At 37.9% G+C, this 15,820-nt stretch overlaps 1 protein-coding gene across 1 annotated transcript in view; it reads left to right on the top strand.

Annotated features, from left to right (window-relative positions):
- The window catches only part of robo1 (roundabout guidance receptor 1), a 67,741-nt gene that overhangs the window by 36,928 nt on the left and 14,993 nt on the right, over positions 1–15,820 (top strand). Inside the window, exon 2 of the mRNA XM_088031338.1 lies at positions 4,296–4,604. Within this exon, the coding sequence (XP_087887464.1) occupies positions 4,296–4,604 (309 nt within the window). The remainder of the gene's footprint in view (positions 1–4,295; positions 4,605–15,820) is intronic.

Raw genomic sequence — 15,820 nt, 5'->3', positions numbered from 1 at the left:
CATGCAATCCCAAGCATCGTTTAATGTGTTTCGTGTCAATCATCTTAATGATATTTCGTAGAACCCTTTTCATTTCGCAGTTCGTCTGACAGAAGACGCGAATGACGCGCCGGCTGTTCCATCCTTCATATTTCAAACTTGCATGCTTCCACCCTTCGTCTATTTAAAAAAGAAGCCACAGGCGTATAGGAACAATTCCAAGCAGGCGAGTGTACTATCAACAATTTTCGTAGAATGTGGGGAAAACTGTCGAGAGCGCACGGAAAAATGTCGAGTATTTTCCGATCATTTTTTACGTTAGTCAAAACAGTGATTTAGAGCAACAGCTGGGTGTGTGAACGTTCGTCATCTGATTCCTTTCAAAAAATCTAATCCTGGTGGTTAATTTTAGCTGCCTCCATTTCCATTCTTTCAATCCAAAGACGCGGATAAATAGTACGACACCTGTTTTGCCCCTTTGCTGTAGCCGCCAATGACACGACGGAAATGGCCCTATTTATAACCAGAAATGACACAACGATTGAAGGTCTTCATCGTAAAGAAATAACATTTCATTTCCAACGCAATTTCTCTTTTGCTTCAACAGCTCCTGGAAAGTGTGTCTGATCTGTTGAAAAGAGTTATCACACTTTAACACTCGCTCGTTTTAATAAAATAACAAGCAACAATGGCTTCTTTGTGGCTGACTTGGACGTTTTATCATTCAATTTCTCTGTGTCGTAAACAAGACGGCCTTTAATCGCTCGAATCCGACACACATTTGTCTATGAATAGCTGGTAAATGAAGCTGGAAGTTTCTTGTCATTATTATTGAAAGAGGGAAATGTGGTGATTGGAGCTTGCGAAATGTAGAATCGTCATTGTTTGTACAAGCTCTGGAGGGTCATCGTGTGCAGAGCGAACCTTTGTACAAAAACAAATTCAAGTGAGGATCATTTCCAGTTAAAACAACTTCAAGGGCTCTGTACTCGACTTCACGAATGCGAGGAATTTTCTGCGTTATTTCGAACGAAGTGACAATAATGGTACGAATTATCGAGGGAATTAGAATAGAATTATGTAAGATTACGTGGGAATACATGAATTTACATAAGATTACACAAGATTACCACGAAATTTACATTTACGTTTGGAAGCATACATCTTTTTACAGACAATTCAATCGGAATGAAATGTTGTTACATGAAATTACGAACCTATTAATTCATGTGATTGATATAGTCACGAGCGCATTAAGCGCACCGATCTGATAACTCTTAATGACGTTCTTTATTTGACTACGCTTTTTACGGACAGCTATTTCATTTAGAATTTTTAAGGTGGATAATACAGAGTGATCTAGAATACCATTAATTATCCGACTCACACAGTGATTGCATTCGAGTGAATGGGCCCTTTTGTTCATGGAACAAAGAGAAGATAGCTTTTATTGAATAGCAATAAAGCGTTTTGTCGATGCTTATTACGAAATATGAGTCGCAATTGATAAGTTATCGATTGGGTTTGATAATTTTGTTAAGTGATGAAGACAATTTTCGATTGATTTTGAGCACATTCAAACCACTAGATCAATAAACATAGTTGATGGAGAGATATTTTGTAACTGCTAAATTTCAGGAATACAATACTAAAAAAAAAAACGGAAGAGAAGACATCGAGGTTGATATCGATATTGCAATTTAGATGAGTTTTTATTTTAAAGGTGCTTTTGTCTTTGTCATCTGCTGCTTTAGTTTTAGCAGTCTTCCAAGAGCGAGCAATTTGCATTCGTATCAGACCTTTTAAATTAAGTTCTTCTGAATTTTTCATTTAGCCAGTCTGTAAAATTTTCCTAGAACTAGACTTCTTTTATGCTAACAGTACCCCACTTCGCCACATAAATTGAGCTGAAACCGGTAAAGTTAAGCAGAAATTGCGACTTCGCCGGTATAATTGGGATTAACTGTTAGAAAAACGCGCCGCAGCAATTACTCGACGTTATCCAGACATTCTCTGAACATCCTTAATTTCAGGGAAGGTCTTCCGACTGATTGTTTCTACTGTTTATTTAATTACAGGGTTCCCTGCGTCTGGTCAACGCCAACAATGAAGATTAATGAGTCTCCTACTTGATTAGGTGTAAATAACGTTTGGTCGAGGTAGAAGGCAGATCCTGTAATCATAGCCTTTACCAAAAAACGCAAACTATGATATACGACTTCAATTAAGATGGCTATCGCGCTTTCATGGAGAATTATTGCTAAACGACTGCCAACCATTGAATTAAATCGCGTCCGCGAAAATAGTCATCAGTTTTCATCCAACGAATTAACAAATTGAATCGTTTTTTATCAGAGTCGCTATAGTGATTAATGGATACTCTCGACAAAGCAATGAAAGAAACGGATTGAGCGCATGATGGAAATGGAAAAAGAACGAGGCTGATGAAAGCCGGATTTTTCGGAATAAATCCTGTACAAACGAGCGCAAACTGTATAATGGGCCATTTGCGGACATCATTAGTAGAAACGATGTTATTTTAGTGTAGACTTCAAAAGGACGACGGTTCTAAATATAACGGGAGTGCGAAAACAAATTCACGAGCGGAATTTATTGTTATTCTTGCTATTGCTGGGCAGAAAATGGAGCGAAGTCACTGAAGAGCATCATTTTTCATTCGCTAAAATGAGACAGTCCCACAGATCCACAATTACGACAAACACTGTTTGTCCAAGCGACAATTCGACACTGCCGCGAGCGCGGAGATTCCAATTATAGATAAGACATGAAGCTGATACTCATCGAATTGTCAATGGACTTGTTACCTTGTTGTGACGTCGACTGGTGCCAACTTACCTCCGATTTTCATACAGCGATAATTAGCCCGTTTTCATTACAGAGGCCTTATCGGCAGTAATAAGGTCTTTACAGCTGCCATAGTCACGGACTTCATGTTACACGAAATACTTCTTTAATAACCATTTTATATGCAATAGCCACCCAAGGCAAGCCACTTAGGAATAATGTAAATTGACCCTAACTTGTTTGTTTTCACGAAGGGAATGTCCCGGTCTCCCATATGGCTGGAATGGTATGGCCGGGAATTTATGGGAGCACTTTGTTGATGGTGAGGAATTGTTTGTTGAGAAGAGTAAATATAGATTTTGCGACGGCGATAAATTCGGAAGAAAAGATTCGTGTCTCGGTTGATGAGCGTTTAGTCTGCACTCTGATGGCAATAAGAGACGGTAGACAAATTATGGCGGTTTGTCTTCTCTGACAGCCACATTTGAATTCTACGAAGTTTGCTGCTTGAAGGGCCGAAAAATGCTTCTTGAAGTTGTGATGAAAAACCACAATTTTTCAAGTGTGAATCCTCGTTGATTCATGTTTGTTTTTATCATGAAAGTATAATGAAAACGTTCCGCTAGTTCAAACATTTAATTTCAACGTAAAAGCACCGTAACCGCCACCGTTCATCATGAATTTTTAACAAAATCGTTAAGAATCTCTCCGTTTACGGTGTCATAAACTCCATATTTTTAATTCCTGCACGGTCACGCCATGACACTGCCACTTTCGTTGTGTTTTGATTTGCGATGTTTCCACTCTTTGGCAGATTCTCGTTCGCCGGCGTCGCCACAAAGGGAAAGAATTTCTGTGGCAATTTTCGATATTGCTCACGTCTCAAATGTCATTACCGTGATTGCATATCGCAGCGCACTAAAAGGGGTTAATAAGAAGTACGGGTCATGCCAGCGAATCAGAAATAAATTGAAATATCTCAGTAATCACGAAATGCAGAGCCAGGAAACCGCACAACGGGAGCACCTTATCATTTAATTGTAATTGGAAGAGTCGAAAATCGCGGACGCCATTGGAAACCGTTAAATTATGCATTTGTGACATTCCTTACGGCGAAAATCTCGAGATCGGTATGCGCATAAACAGAACTATAAATAAAGAGAATGTAACAATGTGTTAACAACGCGATATCGGACAATTATGGCGTTCCGAGCAAATCTTTATGGCCAAAGTGACAGATCTTTATCGCGTTTTCCTGCGGGATTCCCAGAGTGAAAACACATAATAAAGGTGCAACCAGTTTAGTTTCCTGCTGCTGTAGCTTTCGTTTTGTTTCTCCATCGCACACCTTGTCAGTTAGATTACCGTCAATTTGAAAATTTAAACGTTATAAATTCCAAATGTTTAAATAGTGGAATTGAAGCTTAAAATAGCCACGTCGATAACACTTGAACGATTTATTGATTTCTAATTTTTGTGTATTTATTTCAATTATTTCTTTTTTTTTCCAGCTCAGTACCGATCGCCGCGTATAACGGAGCACCCCTCTGACATAATTGTAGCAAAAAACGAACCAGTGACCCTTAACTGCAAAGCTGAAGGACGCCCAGAACCCAGTATCGAATGGTTTAAAGATGGCGAACCCGTCCGGACATCCCCCACTGATAACAAATCGCATCGTGTCCTGCTACCTGCAGGATCTCTCTTTTTCCTCCGCACTATGAACAGCAAAAAAGAGCAAGACGCAGGAGTCTACTGGTGCGTTGCACGTAACATCGCAGGATCAGCGGTCAGCAGGAATGCAACATTGCAGGTTGCAGGTAAGTGTTGACAGAGTCTTCCTCTTGAGGGCGCGACCGGACGGAAATGCTAGACACACCTCTGACAGAGCTGTAAATTGTGGAAATTAACACGGAAAAGAAATGACAGGTTATTCCCGCAGGTTTGGGTTTTAGGATATACGATAAATTTTGTTGACAATTATTATATCGTAAAAAGTGTAAAATTAGGATTTTATGCGCTAGAAATTAGACAGGCGTTTAAATTAGAATTTTTAATGACGTTGGAAATAAAATAATTTCAGATAGATTCAGTTCGAAATCCCTGGGTTCATTTTTCGACCACGCTATGGGAGCGAAAGTCCACATTCGCTCTAATGGGACCAAATGTAAATTCGAATTAAATTAAATACCTGTAATGGCTTTGGCGCAAATTGGATATTACAATTATTGTCATTGCACCTCTGGGAGAACTGTGCTCCGCATTTTTAGTGCATTTCCTCGGTTTAAAATTACCCGTGGATCCAGTTTAAAAAATATGGTCCAAATTAAGAACTACGCGCTATAAATCTAAAAATAAAGAGGGTGGCTCATAATGAGCTAAGCGTTATAATCTTAACGCCTGTTGCTGCAATTTATTACAAACCGGTGATAACGCGGACATAAATGAAAACGGAGACGGTAAAGGTCATCAATAAATTACAAGATATAATTAACGAGATAAAAGAAAAAAGTCTTCGAGACTGCCGTTCGATCGCTCAATATAAACAAGACCGGTGGATTCCAATCATGAAATAAAATAAAAATCCCTAGCAACCTTGTCTAATCCAAGTTCATAAATCCCTCACAACCGCCACCGAAACTTTAACGATGTCTATAAAATCCGATAGTTCGACTTAATAGTTCGATTTTAAATTTAAACGGTTTTTTTAGAGGGTTTTAAAGTGGTGTTAACGGTGTTTCGTTTCAACGCGAACTGTATCGAAATTCCCGAAAAGTAAACATTGTTTTCGTTTTGGAGCCGACGCAAAATTGGAAATTCGAATTTACTTCAATTTAAGAGAAATGTAATTTCAATAAAGACTTAATGCAATATGCAAATATGGAAAATGTAGTAAGACACAAAGTAAAGTTCATATGCATGGGAAAATTCTGATCACATTCAAACCACTACTTACGAACTGCATAAGCTCCATAAAGTGAACGCTTTCAGGTCCATTTTAAGGTTTGTCAATATCAAAAATCGCTCAAAGGAGGCTTATATTTTTTGAAAACTTAGAAACTGGTTTGCTCACATTCAAGCCACTGAAAATAAACGTACCTAATCTAATCTTATTGAAAACTGGCGGAAATTTGATGAAAGTTGTAAAGAGGTCTGCTAACAACACGTATGTATAGGACTACGAATTGGAGCTTTATTTTATTTGACATTTTGAAAATTGAAATAATAAATGAATAATATTTAAAAAATGCAGTAATGGATAGTTCTGGTGTATGATTTTATAATAAACTAAAATATTTATAATTTATTTATATGCTGTCAAAATTATGGGGTCTTATTGTCAATATTTCCTGTCAGTATGCAAATTTGGCAGATTATTTGTCCATAATCAAATCGATGTCCCAGGATTAGTTTCGGAAAGTGTGTACCCCATTAATCACCACTAAAATCCGGAATTAAAATATTTCATTAGATAACAATCTCGCTGTATCAATTTGTCTGTTTGCGTAACATTGTATGATTAATCATATGGTCTCATGAATATGGAATGACTAATAGACAATTAGGCGCCTGAAATGCGTATGGGAGACGTCTGAAAAGCGCACATGTGACACGTGTGTCGTCATAAATGGGCGGATCGAACAAAGAGCCCTATGAATTTCACAAAACTTGACTCGACATACAAAAAAACGCATTAACAGATGGCTTTTATGTCAGAATTTTCGGTATTATTAGCATATGGCCGGGAGCAGAAACCCTATCGTTTGATCTTTACGGTCCTTACACGTTAAAAATTTTAACAACGTGGTGACTTTATGGAGTATAACTCGAATTTTATTCCACACTTTACACGTACGCTCGCTTCTTTTTCATATAATAGAGATATTTGAAACGCTTTAGAACTCTGCCGCTGGCTCGGGATAATATTTCTGTTTTTATTAAAATTGGGGGAGTTTAATGGACACAATCAACGAAGGTCTCTATTTTCCATTGCACGACGTAGACACTCGGTAAAATATTACAAGTGACGAAAAAAAAGACCTTTTTAGAGAAAACCTTAAATTATTACCAATCAACGCGACACATTTTTGCATCTTTTTACATCTCAATTGGGTAGATTTCTCATTAATTCCTGCATTCTCATTACTCCAGCCGTCATCTTTTACATCATGGACCATGTCAACAGGGGCGACTTTAACGGTCGCAATTTAGACGTTAATTAGTGACCCTCTGTTTATTCAGCGTTTCACCCCGTCGTCAAACACTTGGTATAATACGAAACGTGCCGTTTGCAAATGACGAATTTTTACGAGCCTTGACCTGGTGAACAAACTTGAATAATGACTTAAAATGCTGCACCAGCTGAAAATAAATGGTTGACTTGACAATAAGTGCCACACACAAATTTATATTAATTTTTCCTGTGAAATATGAGAAGTAAAGCCAGTTTTAGAAAATAAAATTGTCCGCTCTATCCAACTTTTCGCTTTTTTATTAAGCTTTTCCCAATTTAACATTATTGTTTTAAAACCTCGTAGATCAATAGTTGGCTGTTTTTTGCGTACTGATTTAATTAAGTTTTAGCTATGCACTAAAAACAAACTCGTTCAAATTAATTGGCTATAATTTTAGAACTTTATTTTGTACTTGAACAACGCACAATCAAAAACAACTTGCCCCCTTCTTTATTTCTTACAATTAGCGTGTTATTGGCTGAAAATGAATAAAAGTCTTATTTGTATCAACCAATCAAATTATTTACAATAAATTATTCGTCCAATTAAAAATTATTTACGACTGCGCGAGCTTAATAAATAGGTCGATAAAAACGTAATCGGGACCACCTAATTTTATCTTCAATTATATCAAACCAATCAGGTGATTACAAATTTATTTGTATTGATCCAATTGGCCAGGTACTTAATGATATCGGGGAACCGATAAGTTGTTCATGATTAAAAAAATAAAATAGAAACGCCCAGTTTTTCTAATTAAATATCGACAAGATAAAAAATCAATTTGAACTATTAAATTGAAAAAGCTGTTAATTTGCTATCACAGAACAGGACGAAGGAAAGACCTTCAGCATTTGTTGCCACCACAAAATAATAACTGCGTTTTTTTATATATCGGATAATCTGGATTTCTTTATCTATCATCAAACACCAATCAAACCTATTCCGATCTGTTTTTTTTTGTCACCGCCCATCAAAGCTAAATTTTTTCGACGATCTAAACGTTTCTGGCAATGAAATATTTACATATCAACATGTGCCATCGGCCCCGAATTTTACAACCTCCCAGCAAAAGTTCCTCGCTAAAGCCCCTTAAAAAATGTAAATCGAGCCTCAGATATGCAAAACTACCGACCCGATCATAAAGCGATACAGTCGATCGAAAATTTGCTAAATTGTACCTTGCGGCCTCTCGTATTTTTACCAAACGGTACATTTTCATCGACGAGTCGCCACTGGAATAGAGTAATGGATAGGGACAAGTCTCGCCCCAATTACCATACTAGATGTACAGCGACGACGATTTATCGAATTATTTCTAATAATTAATGATTCTCAGCGTGCTGCATTCGCATTATTCAGTGGTAAAAGCCGTGGCACAAAGAGAAAACGGGACGAGTAATTTCTTGTTGAAAGTCAACATGAATTATGATGTTGGAGTGCGTATAAATATTTACATATTTTATTGGGAAATAAAAATTAAGGTTTTTGTGCTTGTAGAAATGTGATTTCTCTGATTAATGCGTTGAGAAATCTGCTTTTAGTCAAGGCAATGCACAAATCTAATTGTGCTTAATCTTTGAAAAAATTACGAAGGACGTAAATCAGTGAGATAGAGAGATCATTTTTCATCGGGAAAGCTCCTGGGAATTATCGAGTAATGGTAATAAGTCTTTATTATCGTGGAACTGGGCGAGGAGAAATCTTTTCAGATTTTGCAACTCCCGATTTTTTATCTTTGTTAATTCGAGCATAAACCGCTGAAGCAGCAGCTACAAAAAAATAATTGTGGCCCATCCTTTGTGTTCAACCACCAGCGATTGAAATTGAAAATTATGTCCCTGCTGTCAAAATGGATTTTTCTCCGTGAAATACGTTTTCCTCTCAGCAATATCCAAAACAACCCTAGCATGTCGCGATCGTGACATCGCATGTCGCCCCACGTCCACCCTGCCACAAATCAAACGATGTGGAAGACACCACAGACAATAATAAAATTTATTGAGGAAATCCAGCATGGTCGCGTAAATGTACACATCTATGGGTTCGTGCACTGTGCATCATAATAAATGATTTACGTCCTGCTGGCGTCCAGACCATTGTCTGCTGGCACGACCGCCGTCCATGTCGATGGGCGCATCAACACCCTACATCCATCAACGTCCGACTGACCAAACATCGATCGCTTTTATGATAGCGACAATATGGTACCGTCTAATCGAGAAGTCAGATTATCATCGCCAAAGAGAAAAATGATCGGTTAGTGATCAAATAAAAATGGAACACTCGAGATGTTTCGCCACTCAACGAAATTGAAAGTTTCCCTCGGCGCCGAGGTGGTTTTATGTTCATGGCTTTGTTGCACGCGCCATTATTCAAATTTAACTCGTAAATAAAAGAATATAGCGGCAGGAATGAATTGATGCAGGGTCAAAAACATCGGGTTCTGGCGCGATCTCCGGAAAAGTCCGGGTTTATAAACAAGGCGGTTTTTGCTCCGGGTATGGATCCAACTCCGGGAAGATTTATTGACGAAAGCCCGACAGAATTCAGCCCTCACTGATTAAAATCTAGTTTTTTCATATTTTGTCTGAAATGAGGCTTATTTTCTGTAAGGAATTAAAAAAGTTAAAGAAGTCGGCACTTATTTTGCCTTTGTCGTCTGCGACAAATAATTCGTTCTTTTTTCCTCATCTATCTCGCAACAAATTCCTACCGAACAGTTATTAATGTGAAATTAATACTTCCATCGAAATACAGCTCAATTCTTCCATCAGCCAATGTTGAAAAACACGGAATCCTGCTCCTGAAAAGCTTTGACGTAATGCGCCACGAAGCTGTAATTACAACATCCAGTGATGGAAATTTTTAATCAAAACGTGCTTCATCAACCCTGTAGATAAAGTATCTGCTTTCATTAAGATGACGCCTTTTTTCATGAGTTCATCGCCAACGCTCGCTGTAGTAAATCACAAACCTATTGGAATAAATTCTGCTATTTTCTAGCTACCGACTGCACTCACAAGTCGTTATTTCCCCCGGACAAGTTTAATGGCGCTGTCGCTTTATAAATAAACATGATTGAGAACGGTCGGTGCTTATTATCATAATTCAATAGACTTAATCGCTACACAAATTGCGCTCGTAAATTTCGAGCTTTCGCCGAAAAATCGGAAGCTTTTCAAAAAGCGATTTCGTGTAGGAAGTTCGTTATCTGTTTTGCTCTAGTAGAATTCCGTCGATAGTAAAAAAGTGATAAGGGCTCGCCCTTTGCTCGATCGATACCTGGAGGGCCACAGACGAAATTTAACAAGAATGTGAAAATTCAAGACGCAACTAGTGGTCGGTTCAAGTTTTATAAAGTGAACCCTTAAGGGGTAGTTCGTCATTTCTGCCACAGGTGGAAGTTGCGCCATCTTGAAACATGGCGGTGTATATTATAACCTAGTAAATTAATTAGAGCGCTCGATGCACTAATGCGATTTCCGTGATACAATAAAATTTATCTCCATATAACGGGCACACAAATTGCTAAACCGAGACAAAGCTACAACAGTTCATAAAGTCGTGATTTAGCAACACAGCCCGGTCCTTAATTGAATCACGTAAAATCCGGCTATTGATTGCCGTGCATGTCCTATTAATATCCTCGCTGTCCTCGTTTTTGCGGTACACCCCTGAAAAACCCGACACAATCGAAGCAATAAAAGCTTGAAAATGGCTGCATAATTACGTAAATCCGGCGAGTGCATCGACAAGTTTAATTATTCGCTGTGTATATTTTCCATTCTATCTTCGGAGGATTTATGCGGAGAAAATTGCAACTCGGAAACGGTTTTTTATTACTTTCATTTCGCATTCATCTTTCCATTTGGCGTGGAATTACTATTCATTTCTGCGGTTGGAAGATCCCGCCCCGTCGCCGCCGTCGACTGACGTTTATCTACATTCAAAATTTAAACTTTTAATTCAAGGAGATCCGCCACAGTCCGATGTTTGTAAGATGATGTATGTTACGCTTTGTGAATTTTATTAAAAATGAGGCGTAAACAATTTCTGGAGATGGATAATAAATGTAATACGAAGAAAAGAGGAAATGGAAGCGAGAAACAGCAGGAATACTCTTATGAGACGGCAGGAATTGAGGGATATATCAAGTTTTTTGCTAGATTCACTTTGGTTGTCATATTTGTGTATTTTCCTTCAAATGGGAGTCTATGGAACATTGAGAACGCAGCTGAATTCCTGCTGGAAATTTCGAATGAAGCGCACAATAAACAGAAATGATAAAGTGCTCCCGTTTTGTTATTTTACTCGTTTAATTTGAATTCAGCAGTCTTTAAAATTCCTGCTCTATTTCTTATAAATCTTGTGCACCAGTTATTAAAACTATATAACGCAGATGTTCAAAATTCCTGCACAACAATTATAAATGTCAGTTCCTAGTTATTAAAGCTTAATACATATAGGAGGACCGTGCCAACATACATGAGTAGCTTTCGTGTTTAAATGACAATAAGATTTTGAGAAATGCTTGTTTAGAACCGACAAAAGTCTTGACATCTAGTGCAAATATGAAGCAGCAGTTTGAAGTACCAATTACATAATTACTGGTACAGCAATGTTCTTGACCATCTGGCATGTTAAAATTAGTAGTAGATTTTTTGTAGCTTTATTGAGTTGTTTGCCAAGTGTCAAAACCGTGGATCGTCATCATTGCTAACTACCTCTCATGCCATGAAAAAACACTCTTGAATGCTTAACGAGCACTTGTCTTAACCAGCAACAATCGGATGGTCACGTACAATACATCATTTGTATTTATTTCCTTTGGATAAACCTGAAAAATCAGAATGTCCCTGCTGCACCTACGCGTACATTTCTCGCCTTTTCTCTTCCCCATAAAAACCTCTGATTTTTCTCGTCTGTTTAACGACGCACATCTTCATATGTGCTCGCCACATTAAAGTCGTTGGCTTCACAAGGGATTGTCAGCAATAAAACCAAAATGTTTATTATTCAAAGTGGCAATAAATTCAGTAAGTAAAGAATATTTTTTGGGCGTGTTGTTAGTCGAACGAAGCGACTGGTAGCCGCTCACAAATATTGACTGTCGAGCTTCTGAATACGTCGTATGTTTGCGATTATGCTAATGATGCCCATTTGACAAATTGACTCGAGAATACACACGGAGGAGTATGTTTGTGAGCACTTCAGAGCTTTCAACATCTTTCGGCCGCAGCAAAACTCGATAAATCCATTAAAATATCAATTACGCCTGCTTTTAGTTTCTCTTAATTGTGTTTGCTTCCAAGTGAAGTCGTCGTTTGAATTCGGAAATGGCGCATTTTAGCTTTGTCGAACTTCGACAATTGGACGATTGTGACCTTACTTAAATTGGATTGGACCCACCACGGTCAGCTATTGAAAACACCTGAAAAGCTAAAAATTTTATTTAGAGAACCGGAAGAATATAATAATGGCGGCGGAAGGAAAACGGAGGCATTCTAGAAATTGTTGATGCAGGCAAACGGACGTAATGGAAGCCATTAGAAACAAATCAAATATTTGCATCTCTTCCCACTTTTACAGCTGAAACAAAGGTGGAGACTATTGTGTTTACATAACAGCACTTAATAGGAAAAAATATGGAAAAAAAAGTGTGAATGTGAGAACTGAAATTAAAATCGGGCGGTACCGTCAGTGATTTTAATGGGAAAATGTTTTTCTTCCTGTGATCCATCAAACTAGCAATTTTGTTTGGTTAACACTTCAATATTCATTATTTTCAAACAGTCGACGTGAAATTTTCTGAATACGAGTTTCGATCCTGATCGTTTATTTTGTATGAAAAAAGTTATCGACTTTGAGAGAAGAAATATTTTTATTCAAGCACAATCTGAACAGTTACGGAAACCACAACTACCAAATAGAAAGCACACGTTTATCCCGAAGCAGGAATTTAAAATTGAATTGTGGCCATATTTTTACTGCGACAGCGGGAAAAGCGTCAACAGGAATTTTTAAGCTGTCAATACAAAGTGCACATTTAATCATGGTATCAATGCATTTTTTCCAGATTTTTTGCCCCCTTTTTGATTTATAGCGACCTCTTCTAATCTTGTAACCCCAACATTGGCATTACCGCAAGGGCGATTTACCCACAGCAATTATATCAGTGAAACCATTCACGTCACCAGTCATCCCGTGCATATCGGTCGAAATTATTTATAGCTTTGGCATTAGGACTGGTATATTAGATAAAACGCCCTTCATCCCTTGGGATAATATTAGTGCTAGAAGCAAATAAAGCTTACATGTCCGTAGGGTGACATTGAGGGGACACTTACAATTCCCTCCCTCTTTGGTAAAACTGGTATTAGCGCTATTAGAGATATCTGGTCCAACAGTCACGCCAATTACTAATTCTAGCAGAATATAGATGTCTGGTCGAAACTGGACGTTTTATAGGCGGTTCGATTGCAATAATGCGGGATTTGATTATTATACGAAAATTGTGTTATGACCGAACGGGCGCCATTATGGACTTGTTGTCCATTATTATGGTCATTGCTCATGATTGAATCGCAAATCAATGGAAAGATTTGAATTACGTATTACATTGAGTGGCAAATTAACAAAAATGTATCACTTTCAGTTAGCACACTAAAAAATATGTCCGACGAACGAATGAGCAACAGTCTGGTTATTGGGAAAGAGATTTGAAAGATACTTTCAAAACAAAATTAGGAATAAGATAACTCCTTTCAAGCGACTGTTCCCAATGGGAATTCAACTGCCAGAGTACTTACGTCATGTTCACATTTCAACAATATTCCTCTGACATCTCCCTACGCGTTCAAGCTGAATTTAAGACAGCAAAACCTGAAAATTCCCGCTTAATACTCCGTCCTTTGTTCTCTCTTCTCTAATGTTTCTAATCCCACATCACGCACCTTTTCGCCTCCCAATTCATCAAATTTTCGCCCGAACAATAATGGGATTCCACAAGGGACGTTTTCAGTTCTTCTCACAACGACCACATCCGAATTACGAGAGTTCGATCGTTTACCACCCATAAAACGATCCCCGGCAACAGGCAAATTATCACAAATGTGCAACCCCGATCTCTTAATCGCCGCTATACACTGAATATTGCAATAACCAGAAATTTTAATTAAAGCACGAGGTGTCCTCTCTCACCCCCTGGCAATCAACCCTCAATTCTGCGAGTTCACTATCCGTAATAAAAGCGAACAATAAAAACGTTAATATGGGCGTACGAGGGTCAATAAAACGACCATCCACAAACTTACGTACAAAAGTCGAGGGTGGTTTTACGGAGTAAACGATATGCATATTAAGGCGTGGTACCACCCTCCGATTCAATTTCGATTATGAGAAAACGCGATTTTTTGTTTCGAGCTTGCATGCACTGTGATACAAAAGAACACAATGAAAGCGCCACAAAAAGAGAGATTAAGCTTTTTGCGTCGAGTTTGATGGGATTTTTTGCCCACTGAAGCAGGAAAAGCACTTAATCAACTTTACTTATTTATTGTATGGCAGCTTAAGAACATTCGTTTTAATAATCAGATGTTTCACATTACACTGATGTTATGTGGCATAATCTGATATTCTCCAAGAAAAAACGGCAAGGCATTAAATTTATATTTACGATGACAGCCTGCATTATTTTTAATGCGAGCTATTAATAAGTTAATAAACAAACGTCAAAATTATTTATCGCGTTATTAAGGCGTTTTTTGAGCGAACGCTTAATGAGAGATTGTCTCAGACGGAAATTGAACTGCTGGTTGAAGACACAAACCTCTTTCGGAGGTGGCGTGATCCATAAACAATACTCCCTTCTGCTGTATTTTTTCACCCCCATTAGTACCGTTTTTCTTTATCTAGACAGGTCGCTCGGAAACTTCCTCAAGCCGTCAGATTTTTCACCTCCCTCTACTTAATCCAGCGACGTTCCACAAAAACCCACCCTTGTAACTACAACAGCTCAAGAGCTCTCATGAAAATAAATTTTAGCTGAAGGACCCATCAACAGACTACGTCCTGTGATAACCGTAACGATTTTCTGTTTTTACGAGCAAATAGTGAATAGAAGCGGTGTTAGAAGCGACCCTCGTCAAAGGGTTGCTACGGTCTATAATAAATGAACAAAAACTCGGGGACAGTATGAGAGAAACTCGACGTCCCGGATATTACAGCACGTTTTTTAATTTTTAGGGGTTGTTTATAGTTCAGGTTTCGGGGTGAAATTAAAAAATAAGAGTTGGACAACTTGATGGGCTGTTAGGCGTCGTGCCAATTGCTATTAGCTGTATTTACGCGATTTTACACCCGCCCTCATGAATTTAAGAGAGACGTGCTTTACCCTTCTAATTAAAAGATATGATCCTAAATGCTGGAAAATGAGATTTGGGAAATTTTTGTTCGGCATGTTGGAAACACGCCAAGAGAAGTAAAAAATAGTTTGAAGTGTGATTCAGTGGGATTTTGGTGAAAAATCAGATTTTACAGATTAATACAATAAATATAGAAATTGTTTGTTTTACTGTGAAGTCGATGAGAAAACATTGAAGAGAACAAATTAATTTTAAATTCTAAACATGTCAAAATTAATCACAATTACATTCCTACTACCAGTGCTGTATACAATCATAAATAAAATTCATATCACATTCCTACGGTTTCTGACAGATGACAAGCATGTTAGTAAATTTGTCTGAAAAGAATCACATAATTTCCGATAATACACCAATTAACCACAAAAAAAACGC

Source organism: Gnatocerus cornutus, chromosome 2, assembly GCF_029298725.1.
Source record: "Gnatocerus cornutus isolate USDA-ARS CGAHR chromosome 2, icGnaCorn1.1, whole genome shotgun sequence".
NCBI lineage: Eukaryota > Metazoa > Arthropoda > Insecta > Coleoptera > Tenebrionidae > Gnatocerus > Gnatocerus cornutus.
The sequence above is the reverse complement of the archived record's forward strand: the minus strand, read 5'-3'. Positions and strand labels throughout refer to the sequence as shown.